The sequence below is a fragment of the Aythya fuligula genome, chromosome 3, assembly GCF_009819795.1.
Source record: "Aythya fuligula isolate bAytFul2 chromosome 3, bAytFul2.pri, whole genome shotgun sequence".
Classification (NCBI taxonomy): domain Eukaryota; kingdom Metazoa; phylum Chordata; class Aves; order Anseriformes; family Anatidae; genus Aythya; species Aythya fuligula.
The window spans coordinates 96,304,836-96,323,235 of NC_045561.1; the positions used below are offsets into that span (position 1 = coordinate 96,304,836).

The 18,400-nt window shown below is 34.5% G+C and overlaps 1 protein-coding gene across 4 annotated transcripts in view; it reads left to right on the plus strand.

Annotated features, from left to right (window-relative positions):
- CSMD1 (CUB and Sushi multiple domains 1) overlaps positions 1–18,400 on the plus strand; it is a 1,186,669-nt gene that overhangs the window by 1,068,884 nt on the left and 99,385 nt on the right. For all 4 annotated transcript variants that reach the window (XM_032184761.1, XM_032184762.1, XM_032184764.1 and 1 more), the window contains 3 exons: positions 6,763–6,951; positions 11,145–11,291; positions 17,005–17,193. In XM_032184761.1, coding sequence (XP_032040652.1) covers positions 6,763–6,951; positions 11,145–11,291; positions 17,005–17,193 — 525 coding nt within the window. The remainder of the gene's footprint in view (positions 1–6,762; positions 6,952–11,144; positions 11,292–17,004; positions 17,194–18,400) is intronic.

An 18,400-nucleotide genomic window follows, 5' to 3' on the forward strand; every position in this document is an offset into this window, starting at 1 on the left:
GATGTCATAAGAAACCAAATTTCACCAAACAAACTGCCCAGGAAATCGCTTCTTTTAATAAAATAATTACAAATCAAGGTTCTCTGATGCCTTATAATTTCACTGAGTTATTTCATCAGTGGTGTATTTGCTGTAAGATAATATAGTCAGAATGCAATAATTGCACTGCAAATCCAGCTTTCAATTTTAAGTTAAGAATAAAAGCAGTAATTTAACTCGTGGCTGTTTCAATTAGAGTATAAATAATAATAAATAAAAAAAAAGTATAAATGAACTGGAGAATTCTTTTAAAATTCTGGTAAAAACTATGGAGACATTGGGATTTTCTGCTAATGAATTGCCGTTTGTTAAGCACAGGGAAGTAGTTGATTTCCAACAGTTGTGTCAGCTAACTGAAACTCAGGACTTTCTCTGATGGTAGAAACAGTAGTTTGAAACAGTAGAAACAGTTAGACAGAACAGTAGAAACAGTTAGGTAGAAACAGTTCTTTGAGACATTCCAGATGATACTAGCAGCTCTGTACTTCCCTCATAGACTTTGTAAATTTTGTGACTTTCTTTGTTTCTTCATATTATTTGTTTTTCAGAACAATCCTATATATTAAAGTTTCTCAATTTTTACTATTTAACAAGTTGTTCCTAATTGATTATTAGACATCTTTAATACATATAATTTTTCTTTAAAAGGATTAAATAACAGTTCCTGTTGATGAGCTAGTAGTGGCTTTGTCTGTCTTTTGATATGAATACAGCAGAACTAATGGAGACAACATTGAATGAAATCACCTGGTAACAACAAAAAAAAAAAAAAGAGAGAGACAATGGAACCAGAGGCATTAGAGTAAAGATTTTGACACAGTTATTTTGAACAGACTTCAGACTTAAGAGAGGAGTTCCTTTAGCTGACTTGGGATGCAACTAGCTTCCTTTTCTCACACAAGCTGTTCCTTTAAATGCCTTTAATTTTCCTTTCTGAAAAAAAAAAAGAACAAAAAAACTCTCCAATATTGTCTCTCTGTGCAAATTATTATTATTGTGAAGGCAAATGTTGAACTGGATGCCTATTTATGACAACACCCTAGTTATTTTTCATTATTTAGTTATTTCTTCTAGATCATGTGAAATACTGGTGGGTCACTTAAAGTTGTATTTTTAATTGCTATCTTTATGTTGTTTACTCGTAAGTAAATATATGAATATTTTCATGTAGCACTCTGAGAACACTGTTTCTTTAAACAATATGTTATATATAAATTCATATATAAATTTTGTTGTAACTATTCATTTTAAATTCTTTTTTTAAAAAATCTAATTATGGGATTTTAATATATCAGTAGATATATTAACAAGACAGAAATTTCCAACTTGAAGGTAGTAAATACAGAATCCAAAGGGATGATAAGTTGAAAGAACATTGATCTCATGATAGTAGAGTATTGCTCACTAACACTGTAGAGTTTAAGCATGTATATTGAGGATTCATCTAGCTCAACCAGTATGTGCTAGCAAAAAATAAATGAAGTAGTGAACCATTTAAACAGTTACATAAGGGTAACCTCTTACTATTCTTTTAGTCATTATGGCTCTAGTCACTTATGGCTTTAAATTTTAGTGAAGGATTGACTGATTTAACTGCTATTGCTATTACTCATTACTGACGATGGATGTATGTATCATCATTTTATGATTTTCATAATATTTTCTCTCTTTGTGGATCTAAAAAAATCAATTACTTGTTACAAAGAAATAAGTGTAATCGGTATTTTCAATCAACAGAATATGTTTGTGTCTTAGATAACGGTAAAAGATTTCTGAGTCACCAGAAAAATAAAAAAAGTTTTTTTTTTTCATCTTAGCTATAGAAGCAGCATCATTATACAAATCTTTTGTGGCTGAAATTACAATTCTTGGATAACTTCTTGTAAAAAATCAAAATCAAATATTAGGGCCATTTTTTTCAAATGTTTTCATAAATGACTTGAATGTCGGACTTGAAGGTATACTGAGTAAGTTTGCTGATAACACTAAATTGGGAGGAGCAATTGATTCCACTGCAGGTGGAGAGGCCTTGCAGAGAGATCTTGACAAATTGGAGAGCTGGGCGATCAACAACAATATGAAGTTTAACAAGAGCAGGTGCCAGATTCTGCACCTGGGAAGGGGCAACACTGGTTATATGTACAAACTGGGGGATGAGAGGCTGCTCCACTGAAAAGAATCAGGGGATTTTGGTTTACGGCAAGTTGAATATGAGCCAGCAGTGTGCCCTGGCAGCCAAAAGGTCCAACCGTACCCTGGGGTGCATTGGGCACGGCACTGCTAGCTGGTCAAGGGAAGTGATTGTCCCACTCTGCTCTGTGCTGGTACAGCTTCATCTCAAGTACTGTGTGCAGTTCTGGGCACTACAGTATAAAAAGGACATACAACTATTAGAGAGTGTCCAAAGGAGGGCTATGAAGATGGTGGAGGGCCTAGAGGGCAAGATGACTGATGAGCAGCTGAAATCAATGGTATTGTTTAGCCTTAAGAAGAAGCTGAGGGGAGGCCTCGTGGTGGCCTGCAGCTCCCTCATAAGGGGTGCGGAGGGGCAGGTGCTGAGCTCTGCTCTCTGGGGACAGCGATAGGACCCGAGGGAACGGCATGGAGCAGGGGAAGGTCAGGCTGGGTGTTAGGGAAAGGTTCTGCACCAAGAGGGACGGGCTCCACAGGGCAGTGATCCCGGCACTGAGCCTGCCAGAGTTAAAGAAGAGTTTGGAAACACTCTCAGACATAGGGTCTGAGGGTGGTCCTGTGTGGAGCCACAAGTTGGACTCAATGACCTTGTGGGTCCCTTCCAACTCAGGATATTCTATGATTCTATGAGAAAATCTCATCTTACTATCATAAAAGCAACTTTCAAAGCAGGTACGTCTTCTGGCAAATGTTAAACTTTCTTTTTTCCCCTTCCTGCAATCACTGTTCTTAGTTTTGGCACACTATTTCTCATGGTTTTTATAGTTCTACTGCTTTAATACTGGTAAAATAATAATCTGGTTAAAACTCTTTAAAACTCTGGTTAAAACTCTTTAAAATCTTTAAAACTGGTAAGATCAGACCAGAAATCCATATATGCCATGTTCCATCTCTGGCACTGGCCGATGATAATATAGCAAAGAGCATAAGATCACTGCAAGTATGAAGTAAATTAAAGCCTTCAGTAAACTGTAGCTAGGCTGCTCACTTCTTCATGTTGTGAATCCTGTAGGGCTGTTTTTTCAATGGATTTATTCAATCCCACTTTGAAATAATACAAGTGTTTTAAATACACTTTTTATTGTGGATTTAAATTATGTAATTATTAAGCTATGTAACACATGAAGATATTTCTCCTTTTGTCTGTCTTGAACCTTTTAAGACCTGCTGTTCCTACTTCATGTCTTGTAGTTCTTCTAGTGGAAAAAACAGTAATGAGTTGTCCTCTATTCACAATATTTATGGCATTATTCTACAGACCAGAATATATTTCATACCTTTAATAATTTTTGTCACCCTCCTCAATACATTTTCCAATTCTACTCTATTTCTTTTGAGGTGATGGAGTATAGACTGCATTTATACATTACTATCTGACCCTAATAGAATTGGAAAAATTGCTACTTGCCATTTTTTAGTTGGAAAAACAATTTGCATTGTTTTCAAACTAATTTTCTGTCTGTCTTCTTGTATTTCTGCATTTTACCAACTGTAGTTTTTGATTGTTCATATTATTTGTATTTATCAGCTTCGTATTTTTGAAAGATGTCAGAAAACTTTTCATTCTCCTGAGTTGTGCTGTGTCCGTGTTGAGGTAGACACATACATTTATATGATAGAGAGCCAGATTCTAGAATACTATATAAAAGACAAGTCTGCTGACATATCTAACAGGCAAGAAAAATCAGTCTCCATGACCACTTCTACTTCATTCTGAATTAATGATCTCCAGATCATTAAGTTTTAAGAATGATGTGTTTTGTGCCCCCTCCTCATTTGCACAAATATATTTAGCCTTATCTGTTTTTATACATTTTTGCATCCAAGTTAGTAATCATCTTTGTATGTGTGTAGGGTTGGAGCAGAAAAAACACATGCTGCTCTTCCAAAATTTTTATTTACTTAACCAAAATAGATAGTGAAACATGAGAAGTTCACATACAGTTGTTGAGCTGACATTGTAAAATGTGGTAAAATGGCAAATCGGACTCCCTTCTCTACTGAAGAGGCGAGGAACCTTCTGCAGGTAAGAATTGGTGCTGATGCAGTGCAGAGTCCTTAATGAGAAAGACACTGCTGCAGAAATTCATTCCGTCTCTCCCCTCTGTCCCTCCTCCCCAACCCTGTCTTTTGTTTTTATTTTTGTGGGTGTTGTGACTGTCATTTGTACCTTCCAATTTTACTTCACATTTTCACTATATGTGGGATGTTTCAAATACACTGGATACACGATCTTTATTCTCTTTTTTGTGCCCTTAAACCAGTTCTTCCCAGCTCTCAAGGTTGCATTCCTGTGGTGATCAGTAGTCAAACATTTGTAATTTGTGTTTATACCTGCGGAGCCTATACTGCCATCCTGTCCTTATATTTTCTTTCTATAACTTTCTTTACTTCTTTAATTGCTGTTAGGGAAGGGTAGAGGTGTAAATTAAAGCATGATAAGCACTGTACAGCAAGAATTGCTCCTTTATTGGTCACATTTATAAAACAGCTACTTGACATTCAGTATAAGGTTGATATCTCTAATCTGACCGATGAAAATATTTAAATTAGAGAGGTAGTACTATTGTCCTATCATGGTAATGATATTTATGCATAAAAAGTGAAATCATAGGTGGAGATATCAGTAGTATTAGAGGTAGGTCAAGAAGCTTAGTCATGCCTTTATCAAAATAACCAAATCAAATTTCTCCAAAAGTCAGGTTAGATAATCTGTTTCTTGGTATATCGTGAAATTGTTATGCTATCTTGCAGAAGGACTTTTCTTACTGCCCCATCACACTCAATTACATGTCATTGTGTAACGTAAAGATCTCTGTTATTTGCTTTTTTTTTTTTTTCTGTAAACCTCATCTGTATGTATGAATTCAAGCAAACTGACAAATAACAGTATTCTGAATTTATATGTGCAATTATATGATTAAAAATGAATGTTAGATAGATTGCTTATGTCCTCCAATATTCCTGAGAAGTTTTTTTGTTTGTTTGTTTTACTGTTTTTCCTATTATCATGCCAAACCATTTTACAATAGCTACTTACAAAATTCACAGGGTGGACTTACAAATAATAAATAATTTCTGGGCTGAAGTTTTTAAATCAGTGTTTGTTTTCACCTGTTTTAAGTGTGACATAAAGAACAGAGCACTGTGGAGTTTATTTTTATTCCACTGACAATTACTGATTGATAATACTAGTGGAAAATAGACATACCTTTTGTTTTACAGGTCAAGGTGAAACAGTCTCACTGTTCCAGTATTTCACTGTCAATTTTATGTCTTTAACCATTTGAATCTTATAAATGTTCAAGTCTAGCTTCCACCCTACTGGTTAAGTCATGTAATCAGCAGCTAAGGTATACCCAGGGAAAGCTGGTGAGTAGTGTGATAGTGGAGAAAGTGAGCTGGCAATGGCTGCCCAAGTGAGCACTAGATTTGCCACACCACCCACCAAAGCCCACTAAACTGCAAAGGAGCATCTCTCATGCCCCTGAGTAACTGCAGAAATGTCCCTCTCATTGTTAGGTACTGTGATATATCTCTTGTGAATGGTTGAGGTTGGAAAGGACCTCTTGTCCAGTCCTGTTTTCCAAAAGTTTACAGCAAAATTCATGGCTACAAATGAACCAAAATTTCATCTCCAAGTCTGAAGTCTGTAAAAGGCCAACTAAGGGAAACAGCCTGCTTTCTAATGTTTGTTTCTGATAGTTATCGTTGTTGTTGTTCTTTGGTTTTGGTTTGTTTTTCCCCTGGACTATGTTTATGCCCCTGATCTTTTTTTTTGTTTCTGTTTTTATGTTACTCAGCTTTCCAGAATAATTCATTTTACACAACTATTTGGATACGTTGCCATACAGTTTCCAGGAATTAATATATATATATATGCATATACATATAGATAGATATATTTGTGGATCTTACACAAAAATATAGAGAAAATGTATCAGACCTCAACAGCATACAGACATGAAGATGTCCATCCTGCATGAGAGGCAAAATATTAAAGAAAAAATGGCCAATAAAAGATTATTTTAATCAAAACCAGTATTTAGAATATAAAATTTTCAACAGTTTAGTATAATATACAGCTATTTAGTATAGTCATATGCAGAGATCATATACACCTTTGAATACAAGGTGAAATAATAATAAATAGATAAACGATAAATATAAATATATAAATAAATAATAAGTTTTACTGGGACTTTTACCTATGTATGGGAATGATCACACCAGTGTATACAGACCTTTTGACTGTAAACTCTTTGGGCTGTGACTCTTTGGTCATGCTTCTGGATAAACGTTTTACTAATGATGTTCCATTTCATAAATGCAAGGTTTATAAAGCTGATTCTTGTTTCTGTTTGTACTGAGAGGAACTTTATTGTTCATTCCATCTAGAATATGATTTTAACATGTTTTAATTTGGAATTTAAGTATATGTATCTCTAAAAAATATTATAACCATTTTTTAAATGAAAATACTTTGTTTCATTGCTATTATTATTTTTCTTTTTATTGTATACTTTCTAGCACAATGTCCAGCAAATGAAATCCGTACAGAATCATCAGGAGTGATCCTCAGTCCAGGCTACCCAGGCACATATCCCAACTCTCAGACTTGTTCTTGGACTATAAAGGTTGATACAGGATATAACATCTCCATCTTTGTAGAAATGTTTCAAAGTGAAAAGCAGTTTGATGAGCTGGAGGTATTTGATGGTAAGAAAAATCCAAATGCCATCTTGCCTAGAAAAAACAGATATAAAGCCAAATGGGTCTTGATTTCCAACTGTTGGTTTCTTAATGCAGTAATACATACAAAATCTAGTCCAGTATTTTTATTACTTTTGCCTTAAATGTAAGTCTGTTAATTAATGAAAGTTTTTTTATAGATGTAGTCAAGAGGCTGTTTAATTTTGTTTGGTATTGTTAGAGGAGGAGCAATAAGCAGCTTTCCTATTAAAGTCAATACCATGCAGTTTTTCTGTACCCTTGGGAAATGTATGAAGGTGTCTGAAAGTAGGTTAACACTGTTTAGTAATGGATCGTTTCTGAGAGAGAAATACTTGTGGGTATAATCCATTTGTCAAATTTCATAACATTATTTGAGTCCAAATACTGAAATTTGAGTCCAAATACCCACTCTACTTTCTCCACAGCATAGCAGAACCATTGCTGTATCTTGTTTGAATATATCCATATTAAAGGATTTGGCCATCTGTTTTAATACAAAGAGTAGAGAAATGACAAAAACTCAATTTCTAGAATGTAGAAGCATTTCCTACTTCATAGCAGTAACCTCTCAAAGGGCCCTGTTTAATTAACAGCCTATTCTTATTTTTCTGCTGAATTATGAGCTTATTGCCACTTGTTCTGTTCTCATTGATTGATGAAAATAGCTGGTCCCTGATTGTTCTTTAATATATTTTTATTCATTTGGAGACCGTTAACACATCCTCCCTCATTAACCAAGAATATATGATAACTGTGATAGAACTGATTAATATTCACCATGTAAGTTTCATAACATGAAAAATATTAAACGCTCATATGTTTTGAAGTGTTTTTCTCTGTGTATTCTTACTAAATAGCAGGCTTTTAGTGTCTAAAATTATTGTTAAAATAGTGTCCCTTTTTGATAACAGCATTTGGAAAAAGAAAAAACAGTATTTTTCATTATTTTAAAAATACTGGTTCATTAGTTTTGTTTTGTTTTTCCTTCATAATATATTTGTTGTTCTGTGTCAGGTTAGTGGATAAAATAGTCTGAAAAATCTCTGTTTTCCACCACTCTATTTTGTATTTAACATCAAGGCAATGTGTAGTATGCAAGTATGCCTGGGAACTTTCTAGTGATCTGATCACTTTGTTTTCTTTTGAAAAAGTCTTCTTAGATTGCTGAATGCTCCTGACAAATATTTTTGTTTTCCTTTTTATGCATTTAAATGTAATGAAATCAGATTATCAATAATAGATCTGAGAGAAGAATTATCACAGTTCCTACATTTTTAAACATTGTCATTTCATGACATAGAACCACATTCCTACAAATTCATCTCTAGCACAGCTTCACAAGTCATTTTTTCTACCACCTACCAGCAAACTTAAATGAGAACGATAATGGCATATTTATAACCTCTCAATGAAGTACCATGTAGAGATTCCTGAGCTAGCTCTCACCAAGTTGATATTTAAATATGGCACATTGCAATGCCTTGCAGAGATACTTGTTTGTGTCTCTGTGGCCACATTAGCAATGTGCTTTGCTAGGCTAATTAGTTCTACATCTCGGCATGATGAGCTAGTTGGGGCAGAAGGCAATGCTGATATGGCTACACTGTTACCAGTGATAGATATAACTCAGACTAGCTTGTTCAGGGCTGGCTTAGGTATTTCTCTGTGTTGTTAAATTTTGCAGATCGTATCCCAGAACCTTATGTGGTCTAAAATAGCATAGCTTCATTTAACTTACTATAACTGGTCTATCTACACCAGGAAAATATATGTCCTCAAGCTTCACATAGAGAAGATAGCAATAAAACTTTTAGAGAAATAGTATTTGCTGAGGTATAGGCTTCTGATGACCTTATAAGACAGCTTTGGAATGCAAATGAAAATAGTGACTGTGCCTAACTCACCACATTGACAATTATGGTACAGCTGGATGATGATCAGGATAGACATCCCATTAATGGAGCCACCCTGGTCAGCAGAGAGCAAAAAGTCATTCCCTTTCTCCATCATCAGTCAGAGCCCTAAGATATCCCATCTATAGTCCAAACCAAAAAAGCCATGTATGTACCATGAATATAATCATTAAAGGCTTTTGAACTTGAAAACACTGTATTCTGTTTGCTAATACTGAATAGCATTTGTTTAATACAGCAAATATTCTTTATTGTTTTTTTTTTTTTTTTTTTTTTTTTTTTTGTTTGTTTTGTTTTGTTTTTCCCCAAAGAAGCCAACATAATTCTGTCATTGCAATGAGACAGCAATGCCAACTTTTACCTAACATTCAGGAAAACATTATATGACAGGTCAGCACCCTAGAAGTTTAGTATATTTTTCTCTGTATAGACAAACTCTGAAATAATAATAATAAAAAATCAACCTCAAGAATACCTACATCCTGCTACTGACTTTTCTGAACATCAGCCCAAGAGCTGCCTGCTTTGGTAACATCCAGAAGGTGAAACTCAACTTCAGGAAAAAATAAGATTCATTTCACTGATCTCCCAATGGCTAAAAAATGTGGTGTGGCTACTTAGTATGTGGTGCTGCAGTCTAATTTTACCATCACTAATAAGGAAAGTTATCTCCCCTTTATATGTAGTAGATCTTTATCTGTAATTGTATTCCTGCAGCCCTTTATCTGAGAATTTCCAAACTGTAACAGTACTTTATGAACTGACTAAATTGTATTAAACAGATTTTACAATGCCCAGAATGAACAAGAGAAACTAAATGGATTGTCATGTTATAAATCATTATTTCAAGCAAAAATAGGAATTGACTTCAGCAGTCCTCATTGTCTATCTTACACTGTAATCATCAGACACTAGCTCTAACAAAAACCACAAACAAGCCACAAAGCATTTTGATGAGGGCAACATGTGCCTAAAACTATGTTTAATTATTCTTAATATTTAATTATAGTGTTGTAATTATGGTGACTGAAATGCAGTTCTAAAGCACTAGGATGTTATCTTATTTTTTTTATGTTTTTCTGTGGCCTCCCTTTTGTACCTGAAACATCCCAAACAGAAAATTTACTTTTTTTTTTACGGGACTGGAAGGGGAGAATGTTGACAGCAATTGTATTCAATTTTTAGGTTTCCTTGGAGTCAGTTTTATTTTTATGGTTTCATGCAACATAAGAAGAACTGATCAGGCCGCAGCTGGTCAAAGTCAGCAAAAATGAATGAAACGCCCTCTATATTTGAAATGTCTGCTGTGACCAAGATAATGTTGGTTGAACTTGGCTTTCCAAAACTTGAAAGACATGTAAACGGCATAGTGAGCATATGAAAGGGAGTTCAGCTATAGAATAGATAACCTTCATATTGAGGAAAAGGATGTTATTTCATGTTTTTGAAAGCATTCGGTAGGAGATTGGCTTGATTTATTGATTTATTTTTTTTTTTCCCTTTCACTATATGGTGTTGTGTTATATTATCTACTCCCAAATCATTATTTGTTCTTCTAGAGGTTAATAGTGATGAAGATATCAGTCTAGTGGCAGAACACACATACATTTCAACATCCTATATTCACCATAAGTTAATATCTTTTAACACTGGAATAATTCTGTAATAATATTTTAACAGAACTGAGTCCTAATATGTATGTATCATGAAGTCATAGCACTTGTATGTATGTGTATTCCACATTGCAACTGTGGTGATTTTATATGTGACAGATATGTAGGCAATATGTTCACTATGTAATATGGTGGTGCTTTAAATTATAAAAGCTGCACAGTGTCAAGAAGTTTATAAATTTGCTTCCAGCCACTAGTTTAAGCTTAATATAAGTTTAAATAAATATCAGATTAAAAAAAAAATAAAGACAAGGAGCAAAAATGTAACCTACTATAAAGTAATTTCTGTAAATATATATATTTAAAAAATAAGGTTTCCAGTGATTTTTCAATGTTTATGGCAAAAACACTGTTTTATATGTCAGCTTGTTTGTACCTGGGTTTCTTATGCTGTTCTCCCATGAAAACCTAAAACTGAACAGACAGTTTAAATAGAGATCTGTTAATTATTTTAATGGCAAAAATATGCTGTGCTATTATATATTTATATGCCCTTATATATTTACATTCACAGCTCAGTTAAAATATGGAAAGGATTGCTTTAACTGCTAGTACTTTAAAACTTCAATATTTTCTTTATCAATCTCTTAAGGTTCTTCAGGGCAAAGCCCTTTATTGGTTGCTTTAAGTGGAAATCATACTGGACAAATGAACTTTACAAGCAAAATGAATCAGCTGTATCTTCGCTGGTCAACTGATCATGCAACCAGTAAGAAAGGGTTCAAGATCCGTTACTCAGGTAACTATTAATGATTTCCAGTATGATTAAATCATACTTTGTGGATTACATATACTATTTATCATCAAATTAAGACTTGTAATATGATGTCTGTTTCTCTGATTATAATACTTCATTATAAAGTATATTTTGATGATGCGTAATCATCCTGTTGTAAATTCAACACAAGTGCAGAACTTGAACTCTCTATTTTCTCTGATCTCAAAGATCTCCAGAATAATATTTCCCCAATGAATACTTTTGTCTGCAACCTGCTATCTTGTCTTATCAGACCTGGAGAAAGGCCTTTGAGTGATAACCCTTAGATTCACACAGAAGTACTCAAGAGTCAGAATATCTGACGCAAAAATGGTATGCTCCAACTGCAATTCATCACACAATTATTAGGCTTATAATTTCCTTAAGTTGCAGTTAATTTTACAACTCTTATTACTATGCTTGTCATGTACAAATAAATGGAAAAACAGGAAAAAAGTCCTTCAGTTCTTGAACAGGCAGCATATGAATCTGTTATTGCAATGATATGAAAATATGTAAACAGTCTGTCTAAATAATGTCCTTCTTAGAATTGCATCTCTTCCTAAAAACAAAACAACAACAAAAATCAGTTATCAATATTGCAATACTGGATTATACACTACATATAGAGGTATTGGTTCTTACTCTGCTTGCAGCCTCTTTAATATGTTGTCACACATACCCCTTCAGATACAATGCTCCTAAGAGACTTGGCATAAGGATCACTTACATGTTGTAAATAGAGAGAGAAGTGATAATTACTCTGTCTGTTGGTAACATTTGCTTTTTCTGTGTTTGGACTTGATTAACAACGTGTGAATGCATGAGTGTTAATTTTGGTGGCAAAAATTATCAGTATAAATTAAGTAGAAAAAAGAATACTGAGGATATTTCAGAAGAATGTTTTACCAAGCATCATATATATCCCATTTAGGAATGGTAAACAAATGCTAAGTGACATGACACTTAGGGAGATGATTTGCACTGAGCTTTCTCCTTTCTTGTACCATCCATGCAATTGCTGCCTAATCTCTGGAAAATTTCTCAGGCTACTGAAAAAGATAAGGGTTAAATTCAAGTACTCAGAACAATGACATGATTATGGTTTGAGAGCTATGAGCAGTTAGTAAATGAAAGAAAAAATAAAAAAAAAAAAAATAAAAAAAAAAACAAGATGTGTTAGTGAAAGCATTATCTCTACCTTTCAAGTAGTATTTGGAGTATTACCAAAGACAAACTAAAACCTGAGGATGGAAAAAGAGTGTTGTTTTTCTAGCATACTGGAGATTCAGTTAGCTTTTCATAAGGAAAGGGCAATTGCAGGACTTAAGAGATGAATTGAAAGTGTGGGAAAAATGAACAAAGAGAATCTGTCACAAGATAACTGTCTGATAGGTGACAGTGAAGGGAGTGGGCCTTCTACATGTATCTTGAATTTGCAGTGAGGAAGCAACATCAGGGTTGCAAGAGTAGAGATCATGTAGAGAATTTATTTGGTAAATACCAAATTATTTAGGTGACTGATTTTTGAGGAATAATAAAGTATTTTACACCTTTGCATGTACACAAAACATGTTTTACTAGGCTCAATTCATCAGTTGTTACAACACTAGCAGCAACTATTTGGGACTATATACTATTACATATCTTGAGAGAGAGATGTAATCCTTATGGCTATGTTTTAGGAACAAACAGCTGTTTTGCTTTTTCTGCCTCACTATCAGCCAATGCCTGCATTTTTCTGTAAAATTCTGTATGTTTTACATGAGATTCAATGGAAATAATCAGCATGAAAGAAGAGTAACAGTGAGCGGCAGCATAAACAATTGGATTTGAATCTTAATGAGGGAAGGCAACATCATGAGAGTAGGAAAAATACAAGATCCCAAAAAGGCTATTGATACCATGGCAGCTGTGACTGAGCCAGCAGGCTTTCTCATAATGAAGAACCTATTGAAATGAGTTACTGCCCTCCCACAACCCTCCCCTTCTTCTCCAGCTATGCCTGTGCACAAAATTTTGCAAATTGTAGTTTTGTTACAAATAGATTTCATTTGTAGGTACAAATTTTCTTCATTTTTTAAAAAGTGCTAGAAGCTTTCAGAGAAATACTATTTCCTTTAGTGTACAACCTTACATGTTGACGCTATTTGTCTGAAGTTATGTGCATGTTTTCTATCTAGTGGTTTCCCCGCCCCCCCCCCTTTTTTTTTTTTTTTTTCCCCTAAGTACTAGTATAAAAGAGCAAAGGCATTATAGCAGAGACACATTCTTTTACTGGTTTTGACACATTATGGAGGCACTAGCATAACCTTACTCTAAGTAATACTTTTCCTAATTGCAATAACTCATAGATACAAAATGATCTCTTTCCTAATCTAGTGAGTATTTGTATAGCATAATAAGAGAGGATTTTTTTCTTCTGCTGCTTGAACTTGACTTTCTAGTGCAGTGTGGTTCCACCAAACCTTCTGTTCACTACAGATGGATCTCTGAATTCAGAAAGAGGAACTTCCTGAACCCAGGCTAGGAAACTCAGTAAGAGATGAATCTGTGCAATTGCTGTGACAGATACCTGTGTAACTTTTGGCTTTGTTTTTCTTCAGTAGTTTATAACTCCACATGATCATCCCTACTTAAGCAAGCTAGCACAAGCAATGTAAATAAAAGAGAGATTTTTTATTTTTTTTTTTATGTTGTGATAAAAGGAATGAAATTGCACTACAGCTGTAATTCCTATACTTCTGCACAGTACTTGGCACACCTGCCAGAGACATACTGATTTGAGAAGCAGAGGGGTGCGTAACTTGCTACTTTGAAAGTTTACATTGTCTCTGTAACATCTACAGGCTTTTGTTTAACTTTTGATTGTCCTTCAGGAGTAAATAAGGCAAGTGGTTACTTAGTTAATCTGTAATTGGTGGCCAATATATATTAAAAACCCACCATGTGCATCTTTTTTATCTTTATTCTGCTCTTGTAACTTCAACTGTTATTGCAAGAAGCTGAATTCTTCACCACTGGTTTAATTTGTTTTTAATATTTGTACCTGTGCAGTTTCAACAAGTGTCAATTGTTTCTATTTCCTCTCCATTTCACTTTAAAAGCAAAGACTCTTGATTCATTTGGTTTTGTCTTTACAATTTCCAGTAAGCTTTTAGAGCTGACAGAGGATTTGTATGAAGAAGTTCATCAGTTAGTTTCTTCCATGGTTTCTAAAATTTTAGGTGGTGATTTACTTTGTAGTAAATGCAGCAGGAAAGTCACATAATGAAGGTTTATATGCTACTTTTAATCAAGAGCAATGCAAACAGAATTATTTATAAATGTTGAACAAGCAGTAAGAAAACATACTATAAATAGCAGGTTATTTAAACAGACGTTTTATTTTTGAAGAACCAGGCATTCACAATTTTACCACTAAAGAAGGAATAGGTTTTTGGAAATTTACTTTGGTGTTTTCATACTGTTTACACATTGGATGACATTAGACAAAACACAAGAGAAAAGGAATGGCAGTCTGACCCTTTTTTGTTGTTTAGTGGAGTATCGTTCTCCTTTTTGATTTTGTACATTTTTAAGTGAAAAGCAATATATGGAATTGTTAATCAAGGAACTATTTTAGTAATCAGAAGAGGTTTGTCCAGTTTTCATGTGTGACCTTACCTAATCATTTAAGCCTATGTCTGATTTTTTATCTATAAAGTGAAAATGTCTAAAATGATAGTAAAATGATAGTAAACCTCTGCCTGTTGGATATTTAAAGAATAACAGCACTAAAGCAAGATCCCCTGGTAATACAATGATATTGACAAACTTCCAAAAGGAGAAAGTTAGAAGGAAACAGTCATGTAAACTGTGACTTTTATCTGTCAACAAAAAATGTAGGGTATAAGCTAAAGAAAGACAACAGGGGACTTGGCTTTTTGTTTATTTATAATTTCAGACATCGGACAGTATTTAACTGATTATAAGTTTGTTCAAGTTATTGAACTAATGATCAAAGATGCTGCTGGGAAATTAAGTCTGTCACTGGAATAAATTTTTGGGTTGATGCCACGTTATTAACTACAAGACTGAGATTTACAAAATCATCTTGGGGGCATCCAATTTCAACTTTTTTTTTTTTTTTTTTTTTTTTTTTAATTTGGAATTCAGAATTTTTAAATTTAACATCCCTGAGTCGAAGTGCCTCAAACAGTTTAGAAAAAAATCAGCAGAAATGTCTAAATGTTCCAGCTCTTCAGAGAGTATGTTTTTTGAAAGGAAGAATATGGTCCTGCAGATTCAAAATCAGTGTTTATCTGTGCTGCTGTCTACACACCAGCTGAGTAGTGATGAGTGATTCAGCCAGGCAGTTATTTCCCTGTTGGTGTTCAGTTACAAGTGACAAATGGACGTTGTGATTATAAGTGAGCTGTAAATATTTTGTATGTTGCCTTGCAAAAAAAATTGCTGCTTAAGAGGCCTTGAAAGAATGGTGATGCTATGTCATTTAGAAAAGTAAATTAAATTTGTAAATGTAAAGCTACTTCAAGTCAATGGAGCAGCTACTCTGTAGTTTATCACTTTTTGTGGTAAAAAAAATAAATAGAATTGTCATTCCTAGATGAGGGCAATCCTATGTCACTGCACCTATATCAGCAAAACCTGAACAGATCCAGAACAGATCCCCTCTCAGAAACTGGCTGAGAGGAAAAACAGCATTTTATCCTAGTGGTCCTTGAAACAAGGCTGCAATATTTTATGAATACTCTGCAGAGATTCTTGCTTAAGCCCAGAATTTTAACTCAGCTAATGATGGTTGTACATTTCAGTCTGCCTTTCATGAACCCATGCTGACTGGGCCTGATATCCTGGTGGTCCCACATACGTTGTGTGATTGCATTCAAGATGACCTGTTCCATCACCTTCCCTAGCAATGAGGTCAGGTTGACAGGCCTGTAGTTCCCTGGTTCCTCCTTACGACCTTTCTTAGAGATGGGCATCACATTAGAAAGTCACCAGTCATCTGGGACTTCTCTAGGTGACCGTGACTACTGATAGATTATGGTAAATGGCCCAGCAATCACATTTGCCAACTCCTTCAGCACCCTTGTGTAGATCCCATCTGGCCCCGTGGACTTGTGACAGTCCAGGTGGAGCATCAGGTCTCTAATTGTTACCACCTGAACCATGGGGGGTTTGGGTTCTTCTGCTCTTCATCTCAGACTTACAGGTTGGGTGACTGGGTGACTTATCCAAGGATAAGTGGTCTGGCTAGTAAAGACAGATGTAAAGAAGGCATTAAGAACCTCAGCCTTTTCCTCATCCTCTGTATTCGTTTTCCCCCTGTCTCCAGTAAAGGATGGAGATTCTCTTTGGCCTTCCTCTTGCCATTAATATATTTATAAAAACAAATTTATCATATTTGAAGTAGATTGTCTACTGAGTTGGAGTGATTTGCTGAACAAACTGTATGTTTCTTAATTGCGACTTCCTCATGTCCAAGAGCATAAACTTAAAAAAATATGTTTGGGAGCTTCAGAATATTTGTGTGTAAACAAGTCTAAACCTGCAGTTAGGATTCCAAAATTAACGTAAAGCATTCTGCACTAATTTTAATGGCATTCAGTTTGCATGTGTCATAAGAAATGTGAACATTGCAAAACTCTTTGTGTTTTTAATTTATTTTTATTACTTATTTGTCATTTAGCTCCCTATTGCAGTTTAAATCCTATCTTGAGGAATGGTGGAATTGTAAATAAAACAGGTGGTCCTGCTGGAAGTAAAGTTCATTACTACTGCAAACCTGGGTACAGAATGATTGGTCAAAATAATGCAACATGTAGGCGTCACCAAAATGGCATGTATCAATGGGATTCTCCTGTGCCAATCTGCCGAGGTAAGATATTTTCTTGTGGAGTATGTTCCTATAATTTCATTGTAAATATTCTATGAAACAAAGATTCAGCCCTGTAAATACTTCACTACGTGCCAAGAGATACACTGACATTATGAATTTATCCAAATACCTATTGACTTGCATTCTGAAGGTGTACAGAACTGAGGTATTAAGAACTAGATCAATCCAATCAGATACAAACAAAATGAAAAATACATTGTTAGTTTTTTGTTGTTGTTGTTGTTTGTTTCTTTGGGTAAAAATACATACAGTACACAGCTCATCATATCATTGTTATAACAGAACAGGTTGTATACAAATTCAGTAGTTATCAGGCATTGATTTGATTATTTTAGAAAATACTCAGTAGTTCTTTAAAGACAGCATCTGTAGCTTCTTCTTTACTTATTTATTTATTCCGTGTAAGCTGGGTCTACCTCTGCTTTTTCCAGGCATCTGTTAAAAGTAGTTAACATACGTCAAAAATTTACATTTTTATTTTATTTTTTTTAACAAAGAGGAGTAACATAAAGTTATATGAAGCAGATAAGCACAGATGTAGGAGATAAAGGATGCAATTCTGTTCAAGATTAAGATGAAATGTAACCATCTCTATATGAATTCAAGTTTTGATTTGCTTAAACACAGAAGTCTAGTGTCATTTGAGGTGTCCTGAGTTATTTTACCTGTCCTCCAGCTACCAGTCCAGAAACACAGCAGGAGCTTGGGTTATATCCACTAAACCTGTCAGATGTCTTGAGGCCTAAGAATATCTCAAGTAGCAGTATACGATGGAAAAAGGAAAAAAAGTCTTGTTGAAGTTAATCTAGTTAAGAGTGTCAGAAACTTTGGGTGTTATTCTGCTAGCCTAGCCAATATGTGCCTTTTTTTAGTAGACATTGAAATTTTGGCACCTAACTTTGGAGCTCAGATACTTTCAGTATATGAGGACAAAGTTCTGTGTGTGCTGTTTAGGCTGGAGGGGTTGAGACTGTAAGCTTTAGGACCCCGTGTCATACTTTTCTCCAGAATTAAAGACCTCATGATTCCTCAGCTGTCAACAATTATACACAATTTTGCCCCATTACCTTTCTACTGCTTATCCACCAAGATGATGGAATATATTTTTTTCAATAAACTGAAATTAAAAATATTGTTCTAAATTTATTATCTGATATCAAAATACATGCATCCTCACTGAAAACTA